The 13632-nt window shown below is 48.5% G+C and overlaps 1 protein-coding gene across 1 annotated transcript in view; it reads left to right on the forward strand.

Annotated features, from left to right (window-relative positions):
- Nucleotides 1-13632, forward strand: part of LOC119932902 — a 65981-nt gene that overhangs the window by 43177 nt on the left and 9172 nt on the right. Inside the window, exons 11-15 of the mRNA XM_038752028.1 lie at nt 33-128; nt 222-272; nt 3480-3692; nt 3880-3911; nt 8284-8776. Of these exons, the coding sequence (XP_038607956.1) occupies nt 33-128; nt 222-272; nt 3480-3692; nt 3880-3911; nt 8284-8776 (885 nt within the window). The remainder of the gene's footprint in view (nt 1-32; nt 129-221; nt 273-3479; nt 3693-3879; nt 3912-8283; nt 8777-13632) is intronic.

The following is a 13632-nucleotide window of genomic DNA, read 5'->3' on the forward strand; positions in this document are numbered from 1 at the left end:
CCTCCACATCTCCACTGCTCGCTTGGGTCCAGGAGGTGATCGGGGCCAATGATCCGAAGGGCGGCTCCGGACCTGAACCCCCAGGTGACCAGGAAAGCGGGTCGGCCCCACCGCGTCTACGGAAAAGCGTATCGACCCCCCGGTAGGTTATCCGATCAATAAATCCCAATGGTTTTCCTTGAACGGGGTCGTCTTTTTCTCTCTCCTGCTGCTCCACCTAGTCGGACAATCCCAACTCACCCACCTGGGAAGGACGGCGATACGGAGGCGAGGTGAGGGAGGAGACGAGGATCCGGTTTCTATTCATTCATTCAGTCGTATTTATTGAGCGCTCACCGGGTGCAGAGCACCGTACTAAGCGCTGGGGAAGTACAAGAAGAAGCAGAAGCAGCGTGGCTCAGTGGAAAGAGCCCGGACTTTGGAGTCGGAGGTCACGGGTTCAAGTCCCGGCTCTGCCAATTGTCAGCTGTGCGACTCTGGGCAAGTCACTCCACCTCTCTGGGCCTCATCTGTAAAATGGGGATCAAGACTGTGAGCCCCCCGTGGGACAACTCTGCCGCCTGTCTGCTTTGGGTCCTTGGACGAGTCACTTTTCTGCGCCTCAGTTCCCTCATCCGTAAAATGGGGATTAGGACTGTGCACCCCACATGGGGCCCGGGCTGGGTCCAACCTGATTGGCTTGTATCTACCCCAGCATTTAGTACGGGGCCGGGCACGTAGTAAGCGCTTAACGGATGCCATTTTAAAAAATAGTACAGCCTAGGGGATAGAGCGCGGGCCCCGTAACCAGAGGACCTGGGTTCTAATCCAGCCTCTGCCACGTACCTGCCACGTGATCTGGGGCAAGTCACTTCAACATCATCATCAACATCAATCGTATTTATTGAGCGCTTACTCTGTGCAGAGCACTGTACTAAGCGCTTGGGAAGTACAAATTGGCAACACATAGAGACAGTCCCTACCCAACAGTGGGCTCACAGTCTAAAAACTTCACTTCTCTGGGCCTCAGTTCTCTCGACTGCAAAATGGGGATTCGGTACCCGTCGTCCCTCCTACCTTTAGCGTGAGCCCCGTGTGGGACCTGATTGTCTTGTGTCTAGCCCGGCGCTTAGCACAGTGCTCGGTGCATAGAACAATGATTAGGGAGAACAAGTATTTAATCCCCATTTGACAGATGAGGAAAGAGACCCAGAGGAGTTAAATGACTTGTCCAAGGACACACAGCAGGCCGGTGGTGGAGCCAGTATTAGAACCTAGGTGCTTTGACGCCCAGGCCTGGGCTTTTCCCACTAGTCTACACTGCTTCTCCCTTCCACTTAGATTGTGAGTCCTACGTGGGCCGGGGACTGTGACCAATCTAATTATCCCGTACCTATCCCAGTATACTCCTAGGATTTTTTTGTATTATTACGGCAGACCCGGGAGTATAATAATAATTAGGTATTCATTATGTGTCAAGCACTGATTGTGAGTCCCCCAGGGGACAAGGACTGTGTCTAATTCTCACCTTGATATTCTTTGCCACTGCTTTGTACAGTGCTGTCCACGCAGAAAGTGCCAAGTCAGTGGCACTTATTTTATTTTTTATGTCTTTTAATGGTGTTTAAGTGCTTGCTGTGTGCCAGGCACTGTAATGAACACTGGGGTAGATACAAGCTAGTCCATTTGGTCACAATTCATGTCCCACATGAGGCTCATGGTAAAATAGAGTAATAAATATGTACAAACATATTTCCCCCCCCGCCTTACCTCCTTCCCCTCCCCACAGCACCTATATATATATGTGTATATATATATATATATATATATATATATATGTATATACACAGTACACACAGCTTCACACAGTAAGCGTTCAATAAATACGATTAAATGAATGCTGTTATATTGTACTCTCCCAAGCACTTAGTACAGTGCTTTGCACCCCCTTCTAGACTGTGAGCCCACTGTTGGGTAGGGACTGTCCCTATATGTTGCCAACTTGTACTTCCCAAGCGCTTAGTCCAGTGCTCTGCACACAGTGAGCGCTCAATAAATACAATTGATTGATATGTTTGTGCGTATTTATTACTCTATTTTATTTGTACATATTTATTCTATTTATTTTATTTGGTTAATATGTTTGGTTTCGTTCTCTGTCTCCCCCTCCTAGACTGTGAGCCCGCTGTTGGGTAGGGACCGTCTCTCTATGTGGCCAACTTGGACTTCCCAAGCGCTTAGCCCAGTGCTCTGCACACAGTAAGCGCTCAATAAATACGATTGAATGTATCATCATCATCAATCGTATTTATTGAGCGCTTACTGTGTGCAGAGCACTGGACTAAGCGCTTGGGAAGTACAAATTGGCAACATCTAGAGACAGTCCCTGCCCAACAGTGGGCTCACAGTCTAAAAGGGGGAGACAGAGAACAAAACCAAACATACTAACAAAATAAAATAAATAGAATAGATATGTACAAGTAGAGTAATAAATATGTACAAACATATATACATATGAATGAATGAACATATACAGGTGTATACATATATATACAGGTACAAACTGTACTTTCCAAGCGCTTAATACAGTGCTGTGCACTGGGTAAGCGCTCACTAAATACACCTGAATGAAGGAATGAATTCACCATCCACAAACACCTGACACCTTCTAGACTGTGGGCCCACTGTTGGGTAGGGGCCGTCTCTCTATGTTGCCAACTTGGACTTCCCAAGCGCTTAGTACAGTGCTCTACACACAGTAAGCGCTCAATCAATCAATCAATCAATCATATTTATTGAGCGCTTACTATGTGCAGAGCACTGTACTAAGTGCTTGGGAAGTACAAATTGGCAACATATAGAGACAGTCCCTTACCCAACAGTGGGCTCACAGTCTAAAAGGGGGAGACAGAGAACAAAACCAAACCTACTAACAAAATAAAATAAATAGAATAGATATGTACAAGTAAAATAGAGTCATAAATATGTGCAAACATATATCCATATATGCAGGTGCTGTGGGGAAGGGAAGGAGGTAAGATGGGGGGGATGGAGAGGGGGACGAGGGGGAGAGGAAGGAAGGGGCTCAGTCTGGGAAGGCCTCCTGGAGGAGGTGAATAAATACGATTGATTGCCAACTTGGACTGCCCAAGCGCTTAGTCCAGTGCTCTGCACACAGTAAGCGCTCAATAAATACGATTGATTGATTGATTGATTGATTGATCTCCCGCCCTCACACGCCATTCTCTTCGACGAGGCCTAGGGGGCGCCGCTGGTCTCTGAGCATGCGCATTCGGCCAACCCCCTTCCCGCACCGGGCGCGCCGCTGGCGTCTGAGCATGCGCATTCGGCCGAACCCCTCCATGCGCGCATGCGCGCGCCTCCAGCAGACTACATATCCCAGGAGCCTCTAGTTCCCTCCCCGCAGACTACGTTTCCCAGAAACCTCCAGTTCCCCTTCCCGGCCCCTGTCGACGCCGCGGGGACCTCCCACCAATCAGAGCCCGCCGTCCGGGGCCGCTCGCTCCCCCGCCCCTCGGCCCACCTCTATGGCAACGGCCCGAGGAGGGGCCCCCGACCCGCTCCCAAACAGGCCCGGGGACCGGAAGCGGCGCCCGTTCCGAGGACGGCGGGCGGCCGTAGCCCGGATCGGGGTCGCCTTTGCGCAGGCGCGGGCGGGCCGAGAGGCCTCTCTCCCTCCCCGGGCTCCTGAGGTGAGGCCGAGCCTGGGGGTGGGGAGAGAACCGCAGGCGGAGGGAGGAGAGGAGAAGCCGCTGCGCGCGCAGCTCGGGGGCCGCGGGGGAGGGAGGGAGGAGACCTCAGCGGGTCGCCGTGGTAACCGCCCGGCGCGCGCATGCGCGCAGGACCTCCCCGTGCCGCTGGGCCTTCTGGGAATTGTAGTTCTCGGGCGGGATCGCCTTCTCTGAGGAGAAGTGGGGCACCTGGGCCTCCTTGATGATGATGATCATAATAATAATAATCAATCAATCAATCGTATTTATTGAGCTATTACTATGTGCAGAGCACTGTACTAAGCGCTTGGGAAGTACAAATTGGCAACATTCCCCCTCGTCCCCCTCTCCATCCCCCCATCTTACCTCCTTCCCTTCCCCACAGCACCTGTATAAATGTGTATATGTTTGTACATATTTATGACTCTATTTTACTTGTACATATCTATTCTATTTATTTTATTTTGTTAGTATGTTTGGTTTTGTTCTCTGTCTCCCCCTTTTAATAATAATAATAATGTTGGTATTTGTTAAGCGCTTACTATGTGTCAAGCACTGTTCTAAGCGCTGGGGTAGATACAATCAATCAATCAATCAATCAATCAATCGTATTTATTGAGCGCTTACTATGTGCAGAGCACTGTACTAAGCGCTTGGGAAGTACAGATTGGCATCACATAGAGACAGTCCCTACCCAACAGTGGGCTCACAGTCTAAAAGGGGGAGACAGAGAACAGAACCAAACATACCAACAAAATAAAATAAGTAGGATAGAAATGTACAAGTAAAATAAATAAATAAATAAATAAATAGAGTAATAAATATGTACAACCATATATACATATATACAGGTGCTGTGGGGAAGGGAAGGAGGTAAGACGGGGGGATGGAGAGGGGGACGAGGGGGAGAGGAAAGAAGGGGCTCAGTCTGGGAAGGCCTCCTGGAGGAGGTGAGCTCTCAGCAGGGCCTTGAAGGGAGGAAGAGAGCTAGCTTGGCGGATGGGCAGAGGGAGGGCATTCCAGGCCCGGGGGATGACGTGGGCCGGGGGTCGATGGCGGGACAGGCGAGAGCGAGGTACGGTGAGGAGATCAGCGGTGGAGGAGCGGAGGGTGCGGGCTGGGCTGGAGAAGGAGAGAAGGGAGGTGAGGTAGGAGGGGGCGAGGTGATGGACAGCCTTGAAGCCCAGGGTGAGGAGTTTCTGCTTGATGCGCAGATTGATCGGTAGCCATTGGAGGTTTTTGAGGAGGGGAGTGATATGTCCAGAGCGTTTCTGGACAAAGATAATCCAGGCAGCAGCATGAAGTATGGATTGAAGTGGAGAGAGACACGAGGATGGGAGATCAGAGAGAAGGCTAGTGCAGTAGTCCAGACGGGATAGGATGAGAGCTTGAATTAGCAGGGTAGCGGTTTGGATGGAGAGGAAAGGGCGGATCTTGGCAATGTTGCGGAGCTGAGACCGGCAGGTTTTGGTGACGGCTTGGATGTGAGGGGTGAACGAGAGAGCGGAGTCGAGGATGACACCAAGGTTGCGGGCTTGTGAGACGGGAAGGATGGTAGTGCCGTCAACAGAGATGGGAAAGTCAGGGAGAGGACAAGGTTTGGGAGGGAAGACAAGGAGCTCAGTCTTCGACATGTTGAGCTTTAGGTGGCGGGCGGACATCCAGATGGAGATGTCCTGAAGGCAGGAGGAGATGCGAGCCTGGAGGGAGGGGGGAGAGAGCAGGGGCAGAGATGTAGATCTGGGTGTCATCAGCGTAGAGATGATAGTTGAAGCCGTGGGAGCGAATGAGGTCACCAAGGGAGTGAGTGTAGATTGAGAACAGAAGGGGACCAAGCACTGAACCTTGGGGAACCCCCACAGTAAGAGGATGGGAGGGGGAGGAGGAGCCTGCAAAAGAGACTGAGAAAGAACGACCGGAGAGATAAGAGGAAAACCAGGAGAGGACGGAGTCTGTGAAGCCAAGGTCAGATAACGTGTTGAGGAGAAGGGGGTGGTCCACAGTGTCAAAGGCAGCTGAGAGGTCGAGGAGGATTAGGACAGAGTAGGAGCCGTTGGATTTGGCAAGCAGGAAGTCACTGGTGACCTTTGAGAGGGCAGTTTCCGTGGAATGAAGGGGACAGAAGCCAGACTGGAGGGGGTCGAGGAGAGAGTTGGTGTTGAGGAATTCGAGGCAGCGCGTGTAGACAACTCGTTCAAGGAGTTTGGAAAGGAATGGTAGGAGGGATATGGGACAATAACTAGAAGGTGAGGTGGGGTCAAGAGAGGGTTTTTTTAGGATGGGAGATACAAGGTAATCAGGTTGTCCCACGTGGGGCTCACACTCTTAATCCCCATTTTACAGATGAGGGAACTGAGGCCCAGAGAAGTGAAGTGACTTGCCCAAAGTCACACAGCTGACAAGTAGCGGAGCCGGGATTTGAACCCATGACCTCTGACTCCAAATCCCATGCCCTTTCCACTGAGCCACGTATTTGTTCAGCGCTTACTATGTGCCAAGCACTGTTCTAAGCACCAGGGTAGATACAAGAGAAGCACAGTGGCTCCGTTGAAAGAGTCTGGGCTTGGGAGTCAGAGGTCATGGGTTCGAATTCCGCCTCCGCCACTTGTCAGCTGGGTGACTTTGGGCAAGGTACTTCACTTCTCTGGGCCTCAGTTCCCTCCTCTGTCAAATGGGGATGAAGACTGGGAGCCCCACGGGGGACAACCTGATCTCCTTGTATCCCCCCCCCAGCGCTTAGAACAGTGCTTCGCACAGAGTAAGCGCTTACCAAATGCCATTATTATTATTATTGTTACAGGGTCATCAGGTTGTCCCACGTGGGGCACACAGTCTTCATTCAGGAGGCACAGAGAAGTTAAATGGCTTGCCCAAGGTCACACAGCCAGCAAGTGGCAGAGGCGGGATTTGAACCCACGACCTCTGACTCCCAAGCCCGGGCTCCATGGTATTTGTTACGCGCTTACTCTGTGCGAAACACTGTTCTGATGATGACGGTGGTGTTTGTTAAGCGCTTACTGTGTGCCAAGCACTGTTCGAAGCGCTGGGAGAGATACAGGGTTATCAGGTGGGGCTCACGGTCTTCATCCCCAACTGCCAGACGAGGTAACTGAGGCCCAGCGAAGTGAAGTGACTTGCCCAAAGTCAGCCGACAAGTGACAGAGCCGGGATTAGAACCCACGACCTCTGACTCCCAAGCCCAGGCTCTTTCCACTGAGCCACGCTGCTTCCCTGGCATCTGAGGGGGTGGTTTGGGAATCTCGTCAGTACGGATGGGTCAGGACCTCAGACTACATCTTCTTCCCTTTCCTCCACCCCTCCTACATGCCTGTTTTCCCATCACTCTGGCCCCTTCCCAAACTTAGGCAAAGAGGAAACAGTTCTTAGGAAACCAGAAAAGTCTCAAATGTTTCCTGGGAAGGGGGGGACTCCGGGTCCTCCATCAATCAATCGTATTTATTGAGCGCTTACTGTGTGCCGAGCACTGGACTAAGCGCTTGGGAAGTCCAAGTTGGCAACACATAGAGACAGTCCCTACTCAACAATCAATCAATCAATCAATCGTATTTATTGAGCGCTTACTGTGTGCCGAGCACTGGACTAAGCGCTTGGGAAGTCCAAGTTGGCAACACATAGAGACAGTCCCTACTCAACAATCAATCAATCAATCAATCGTATTTATTGAGCGCTTACTATATGCAGAGCACTGTACTAAGCACTTGGGAAGTACAAATTGGCAACATATAGAGACAGTCCCTACCCAACAGTGGGCTCACAGTCTAAAAGGGGGAGACAGAGAACAAAACCAAACATACTAACAAAATAAAATAAATAGGATAGATATGTACAAGTAAAATAAATAAATAGAGTAATAAATATGTACAAACATATATACATATATACAGGTGCTGTGGGGAAGGGAAGGAGGTAAGATGGGGGGGATAGAGAGGGGGACGAGGAGGAGAGGAAGGAAGGGGCTCAGTCTGGGAAGGCCTCCTCAACAGTGGGCTCACAGTCTAAAAGGGGGAGACAGAGGACAAAACCAAACATACTAACAAAATAAAATAAATAGAACAGATATGTACAAGTAAAATAAATAGAGTAATAAATATGTACAAACATATATACATATATACAGGTGCTGTGGGGAAGGGAAGGAGGTAAGACGGGGGGATGGTAAAATAAATAAATAGAGTAATAAATATGTACAAACATATATACATATATACAGGCGCTGTGGGGAAGGGAAGGAGGTAAGACGGGGGGATGGTAAAATAAATAAATGAATAGAGTAATAAATATGTACAAACATATATACATATATACAGGTGCTGTGGGGAAGGGAAGGAGGTAAGGCGGGGGGGATGGAGAGGAAGGAAGGGGCTCAGTCTGGGAAGGCCTCCTGGAGGAGGTGAGCTCTCAGTAGGGCCTTGAAGGGTCCTCGCAAGAATCGGGACCAGGGTGTTCGGGGGGGATAGAGATTCCCGGGAGTGGGACCGGGATTGGGAGGAGGGGAGACTTGCGGGCGGCAAAAGCATTTCCTGACAGATCCGGCTCTCCTGGCCTCCCCCAGAATCTCCTTAAATAGCTCCTCCAGGGAGAGAGGCTCTGAAGTCCGGAACTTCGGCCCCCGTCAGCAAGCAAAAAGCCAGATGATGCCTGCGGCCTATTGCCTAAGTCCCCCGATCCCAGCTTCGCAGCACCAAGAATCCCAGATGGTGAAACTGGAGGAGGAAGAGATCTCGCCCTGGGCCCCGGCATCCGTCCCGCAGCGGGAGCCCCCCGACCCCGAGGCCTCCCGCCTGAGTTTCAGGCGATTCCGCTACCAGGAGGCCGCCAGACCCCACGAGGCCCTGGGCCGGCTCCGGGAGCTGTGCCGGCGGTGGCTGCGTCCGGACCGGCGCACCAAGGAGCAGATCCTGGAGCTGCTGGTCCTGGAGCAGTTCCTCGCCGTCCTGCCCGCCGACATCCAGGCCCGGGTGCGGGAGCGGAGGCCAGAGAGCGGAGAGGAGGCCGTGGCCCTGGTGGAGGGGCTGCAGCGGGAGACCTTGAGACCAAGACTGTGGGTGAGCAAAAGGACTCCTTTTCTAGACTGTGAGCCCACTGTTGGGTAGGGACCGTCTCTAGATGTTGCCAACTTGGACTTCCCAAGCGCTTAGTCCAGTGCTCTGCACACGGTAAGCGCTCAATAAATACGATTGAATGAATGAATGAACGCCGGGGTGGCTCCCAAGGAGATCGGGTTGGACGCAGGCCTTGTCCCGCAGCAGGCTCTCACCATGTGTATTACTTCATTCATTCATTCATTCATTCATTCATTCGTTCGTTCATTCGTTCATTCATTCATTCATTTATTGTTATTTATTATTTATTTATTCATTCATTTATTCATTCATCCATTCATTCATCCATTATTTATTTATTATTTATTTGTTTATTTATATTTATTTATTGCTTATTTATTTATTTATTATTTTTTATTAATTTATTTTTATTTATTTTTATTTATTTATTTATCTATCTTATATTACTCTTTATTTACTGATTTTATTTGTACATGTCTATTCTATTTATTTTATTTTGTTAATGTGTTTTGTTTTGTTGTCTGTCTCCCCCTTCTAGACGGTGAGCCCGCTGTTGGGTAGGGACCGTCTCTATATGTTGCCAGCTTGGACTTCCCAAGCGCTTAGTCCAGTGCTCTGCACACAGTAAGCGCTCAATAAATACGATTGAATGAATGAATGAACGCCGGGGTGGCTCCCAAGGAGATCGGGTTGGACGCAGGCCTTGTCCCGCAGCGGGCTCTCACCATGTGCATTACTCTATTTATTTATTTATTTATTTATTTATTCATTTACTTATCTATTTATTTATTTATTTATTTATTTATTTATTATTCTTCATTTATTTATTTATTTAAATATCTATTTTATATTACTCTTTATTTACTGATTTTATTTGTACATGTCTATTCTATTTATTTTATTTTGTTAATGTGTTTTGTTTTGTTGTCTGTCTCCCCCTTCTAGACGGTGAGCCCGCTGTTGGGTAGGGACCGTCTCTATATGTTGCCAGCTTGGACTTCCCAAGCGCTTAGTCCAGTGCTCTGCACACAGTAAGCGCTCAATAAATACGATTGAATGAATGAATGAACGCCGGAGTGGCTCCCAAGGAGATCGGGTTGGACGCAGGCCTTGTCCCGCAGCGGGCTCTCACCATGTGTATTACTCTATTTATTTATTTATTTATTTATTTATCTTATATTACTCTTTATTTACTGATTTTATTTGCACATGTTTATTCTATTTATTTTATTTTGTTAATATGTTTTGTTTTGTTGTCTGTCTCCCCCTTCTAGAAGGTGAGCCCGCTTTTGGGTAGGGACCGTCTCTATATGTTGCCAACTTGGACTTCCCAAGCGCTTAGTCCAGTGCTCTGCACACAGGAAGCGCTCAATAAATCATCATCATCATCATCAATCGTATTTATTGAGCGCTTACTATGTGGAGAGCACTGTACTAAGCGCTTGGGAAGTACAAATTGGCAACTTATAGAGACGGTCCCTACCCAACAGTGGGCTCACAGTCTAAAAGGGGGAGACAGAGAACAAAACCAAACGTACTAACAAAATAAAATAAATAGAATAATAAATAAATACGATTGATTGATTGACTGATTGACTTCTGAGCCCAGGAGAAGGGACGGCCTCACCTACAGAGGAGGGGACGAGACCTGCCCGCTCCCCTATTTTCAAACAGTTGCTTGGTCGGTTGGTTCAGCGTGGACTCGTGGATAGACTAGGAGTCGGAAGGTTGTGGGTTCAAATCCCAGCTCTCTCACTTGTCTGCTGGGGGACCTTGGGCACTGAACGTCTCTGTGCCTCAGTTCCCTTTTAGACTGTGAGCCCACTGTTGGGTAGGGACTGTCTCTATATGTTGCCAACTTGTACTTCCCAAGCGCTTAGTACAGTGCTCTGCACACAGTAAGCGCTCAATAAATCCGGTTGATTGATTGATTGATTCCCTCATCTGTAAAATAATAATAATAATAATGGCATTTATTACGCGCTTACTAGGTGCAAAGCACCGTTCTAAGCGCCGGGGAGGTTACAAAGTGATCAGGTTGTCCCGCGGGGGGCTCACAGTCTTCATCCCCATTTTACAGATGAGGGAACTGAGGCCCAGAGAAGTGAAGTGACTGGCCCAAAGTCACCCAGCTGACAAGTGGTTGAGTCGGGATTTGAACCCGTGACCTCTGACTCCAAAGCCCGGGCTCTTGTCCACTGAGCCACGCTGCTTCTTAGCAGCGTGATAATGATGGTATTTGTTAAGCGTTTACTATGTGCCAAGCACTGTTCTAAGCGCTGGGGTAGAGCAATAGAATGTGGTTTAGTGAATAATGATAATAATAATGATGAAGATGGTGGTGTTCGTTAAGCCCTCCCTATGTGCCACGCACTGTTCATTCATTCAGTCGTATTTATTGAGCGCTTACTGTGTGCAGAGCACTGGACTAAGCGCTTGGGAAGTCCAAGTTGGCAACACAGAGAGACGGTCCCTACCCAACAGCGGGCTCACAGTCTAGAAGGGGGAGACAGACAACGAAACAAAACATATTAACAAAATAAAATAAATAGAATAAATATGTACAAGTAAAATAAAATAAATAAATAAATAGAGTAATAGAATAAATAAATAGAGTAATAAATAAATAGAGTTCTAAGCACCGGGGTGATACAAGGTAATCAGGCTGTCCCACGTGGGACTCACGGTCTTCATCCCCATTTTACAGCTGAGGTAACTGAGGCACAGAGAAGTTAAGTGACTTGCCCAAAGTCACGTAGCTGACCAGTGGCGGAGTCAGGATTCGAACACGTGTCCTCTCACTCCCAAGCCCGTGCTGTTTCCACTAAGCCACGCTGCTTCTCTAAAATGGGGAATAATAATAATGCATTTGTTAAGCACTTTCTATGTGCTGAGCACTGTTCTAAGCGCTGGGGTAGATACAAGGTGATCGGGTTGTCCCACGTGGGGCTCCCAGTCTTCATCTTCATTTTACAGATGGGGTAACTGAGGCCCAGAGAAGTGAAGTGACTTGCCCAAAGTCACACAGCAGACAAGTGGAGGAGCTGGGATTTGAACCCACGACCTCTGACTCCAAAGTCCGTGTTCTTTCCACTGAGCCACGCTGCTTCTAAGACTGTGAGCCTTATTTGGGACGGGGACTGTGTCCGACCTGATTATCTTGTATCCACCCCAGTGCTTAGAACAGTGCCTGAAACCTAGTAAGCGCTTAATGAATGCCGTAATTATTATTATTGTTATTATTCATTCATCCAATCGTATTTACAGAGCGCTGACTGTGTGCAAAGCACTGTACTGAGCACTTGGGAGAGCACAATATAACAATTAACAGGTACATTTCTGGCTCACAACGAGCTCGCAGTCTAGAGGGGGAGATATTAATATAAATATAATTAATATAAATCTATTTTATTTTGTTCATATGTTTTGTTTTGTTGTCTGTCTCCCCCCTTCTAGACTGTGAGCCCGCTGTTGGGTAGGGACCGGCTCTAGATGTTGGCGACTTGGACTTCCCAAGCGCTTAGTACAGTGCTCTGCACACAGTAAGCGCTCAATAAATACGATTGAATTAATGAGTGAATGAAATAAATAGGAGAGTGTAAGTGACTTGTCCAAGGTCACACAGCAGGCCAGTGGTGGAGTTGGGATTCAAATCTGGGTCTTCTGCGCCTCAGTCCTGAACTTTTTGCACCAGGACGGTAGCTGTGGGTCCCTATGCCTTCAGGGTTTTAATAATAATAATAATAATAATAATAATAATAATAATAATAATAATAATAATGGTAGTTGTTAAATGTTTACTATATGCCAAGCAAGCGCTGGGGTAGATGTGAGTTAATCAGGTTGGACATAGTCCTTGTCCCACATGGGGTTCCCCAGAAGCAGCGTGGCTCAGTGGAAAGAGCCCGGGCTTTGGAGTCAGGGGTCATGGGTTCGAATCCAGGCTCCGCCAATTGTCAGCTGGGTGACTTTGGGCAAGTCACTTCACTTCTCTGTGCCTCAGTTCCCTCATCTGTAAAATGGGGATGAAGACTGTGAGCCCCACGTGGGACAACCTGATCTCCTTGCAACCTCCCCAGCACTTAGAACAGTGCTCTGCACATAGAAAGCGCTTAATAAATGTCATTATTATTATTATTAAGAGAAGCAGTGTGCCTCAGTGGAAAGAGCAGGGGCTTTGGAGTCAGGGGTCATGGGTTCGAATCCCAGCTCCGCCAATTGTCAGCTGGGTGACTTTGGGCAAGTCACTTCACTTCTCTGTGCCTCAGTTCCCTCATCTGTAAAATGGGGATGAAGACTGTGCGCCCCCTGTGGGACAACCTGATCTCCTTGTAACCTCCCCAGCGCTTAGAACAGTGCTTTGCACATGGTAAGTGCTTAATAAATGTCATTATTATTATTATTATTATTAAGAGAAGCAGCATGGCTCAGTGGAAAGAGCCCGGGCTTTGGAGTCAGGGGTCATGGGCTCGAATCCAGACTCTGCCAATTGCCAGCTGGGTGACTTTGGGCAAGTCACTTCACTTCTCTGTGCCTCAGTTCCCTCATCTGTAAAATGGGGATGAAGACTGTGCGCCCCCCGTGGGACAACCTGATCTCCTTGTAGCCTCCCCAGCGCTTAGAACAGTGCTTTGCACAGAGTAAGCGCTTTATAAATGTCATTCTTATTATTATTGTTATTATTATTAATCCCCATTTTACAGAGGTTACTGAGACCCAGAGAATCAATCAATCGTATTTATTGAGCGCCTACTGTGTGCCGAGCACTGGACTAAGCGCTTGGGAAGTCCAAGTTGGCAACATAGAGAGACGGTCCCTACCCAACAGTGGGCTCACAG

Source organism: Tachyglossus aculeatus, chromosome 10 (assembly GCF_015852505.1).
Source record: "Tachyglossus aculeatus isolate mTacAcu1 chromosome 10, mTacAcu1.pri, whole genome shotgun sequence".
Classification (NCBI taxonomy): domain Eukaryota; kingdom Metazoa; phylum Chordata; class Mammalia; order Monotremata; family Tachyglossidae; genus Tachyglossus; species Tachyglossus aculeatus.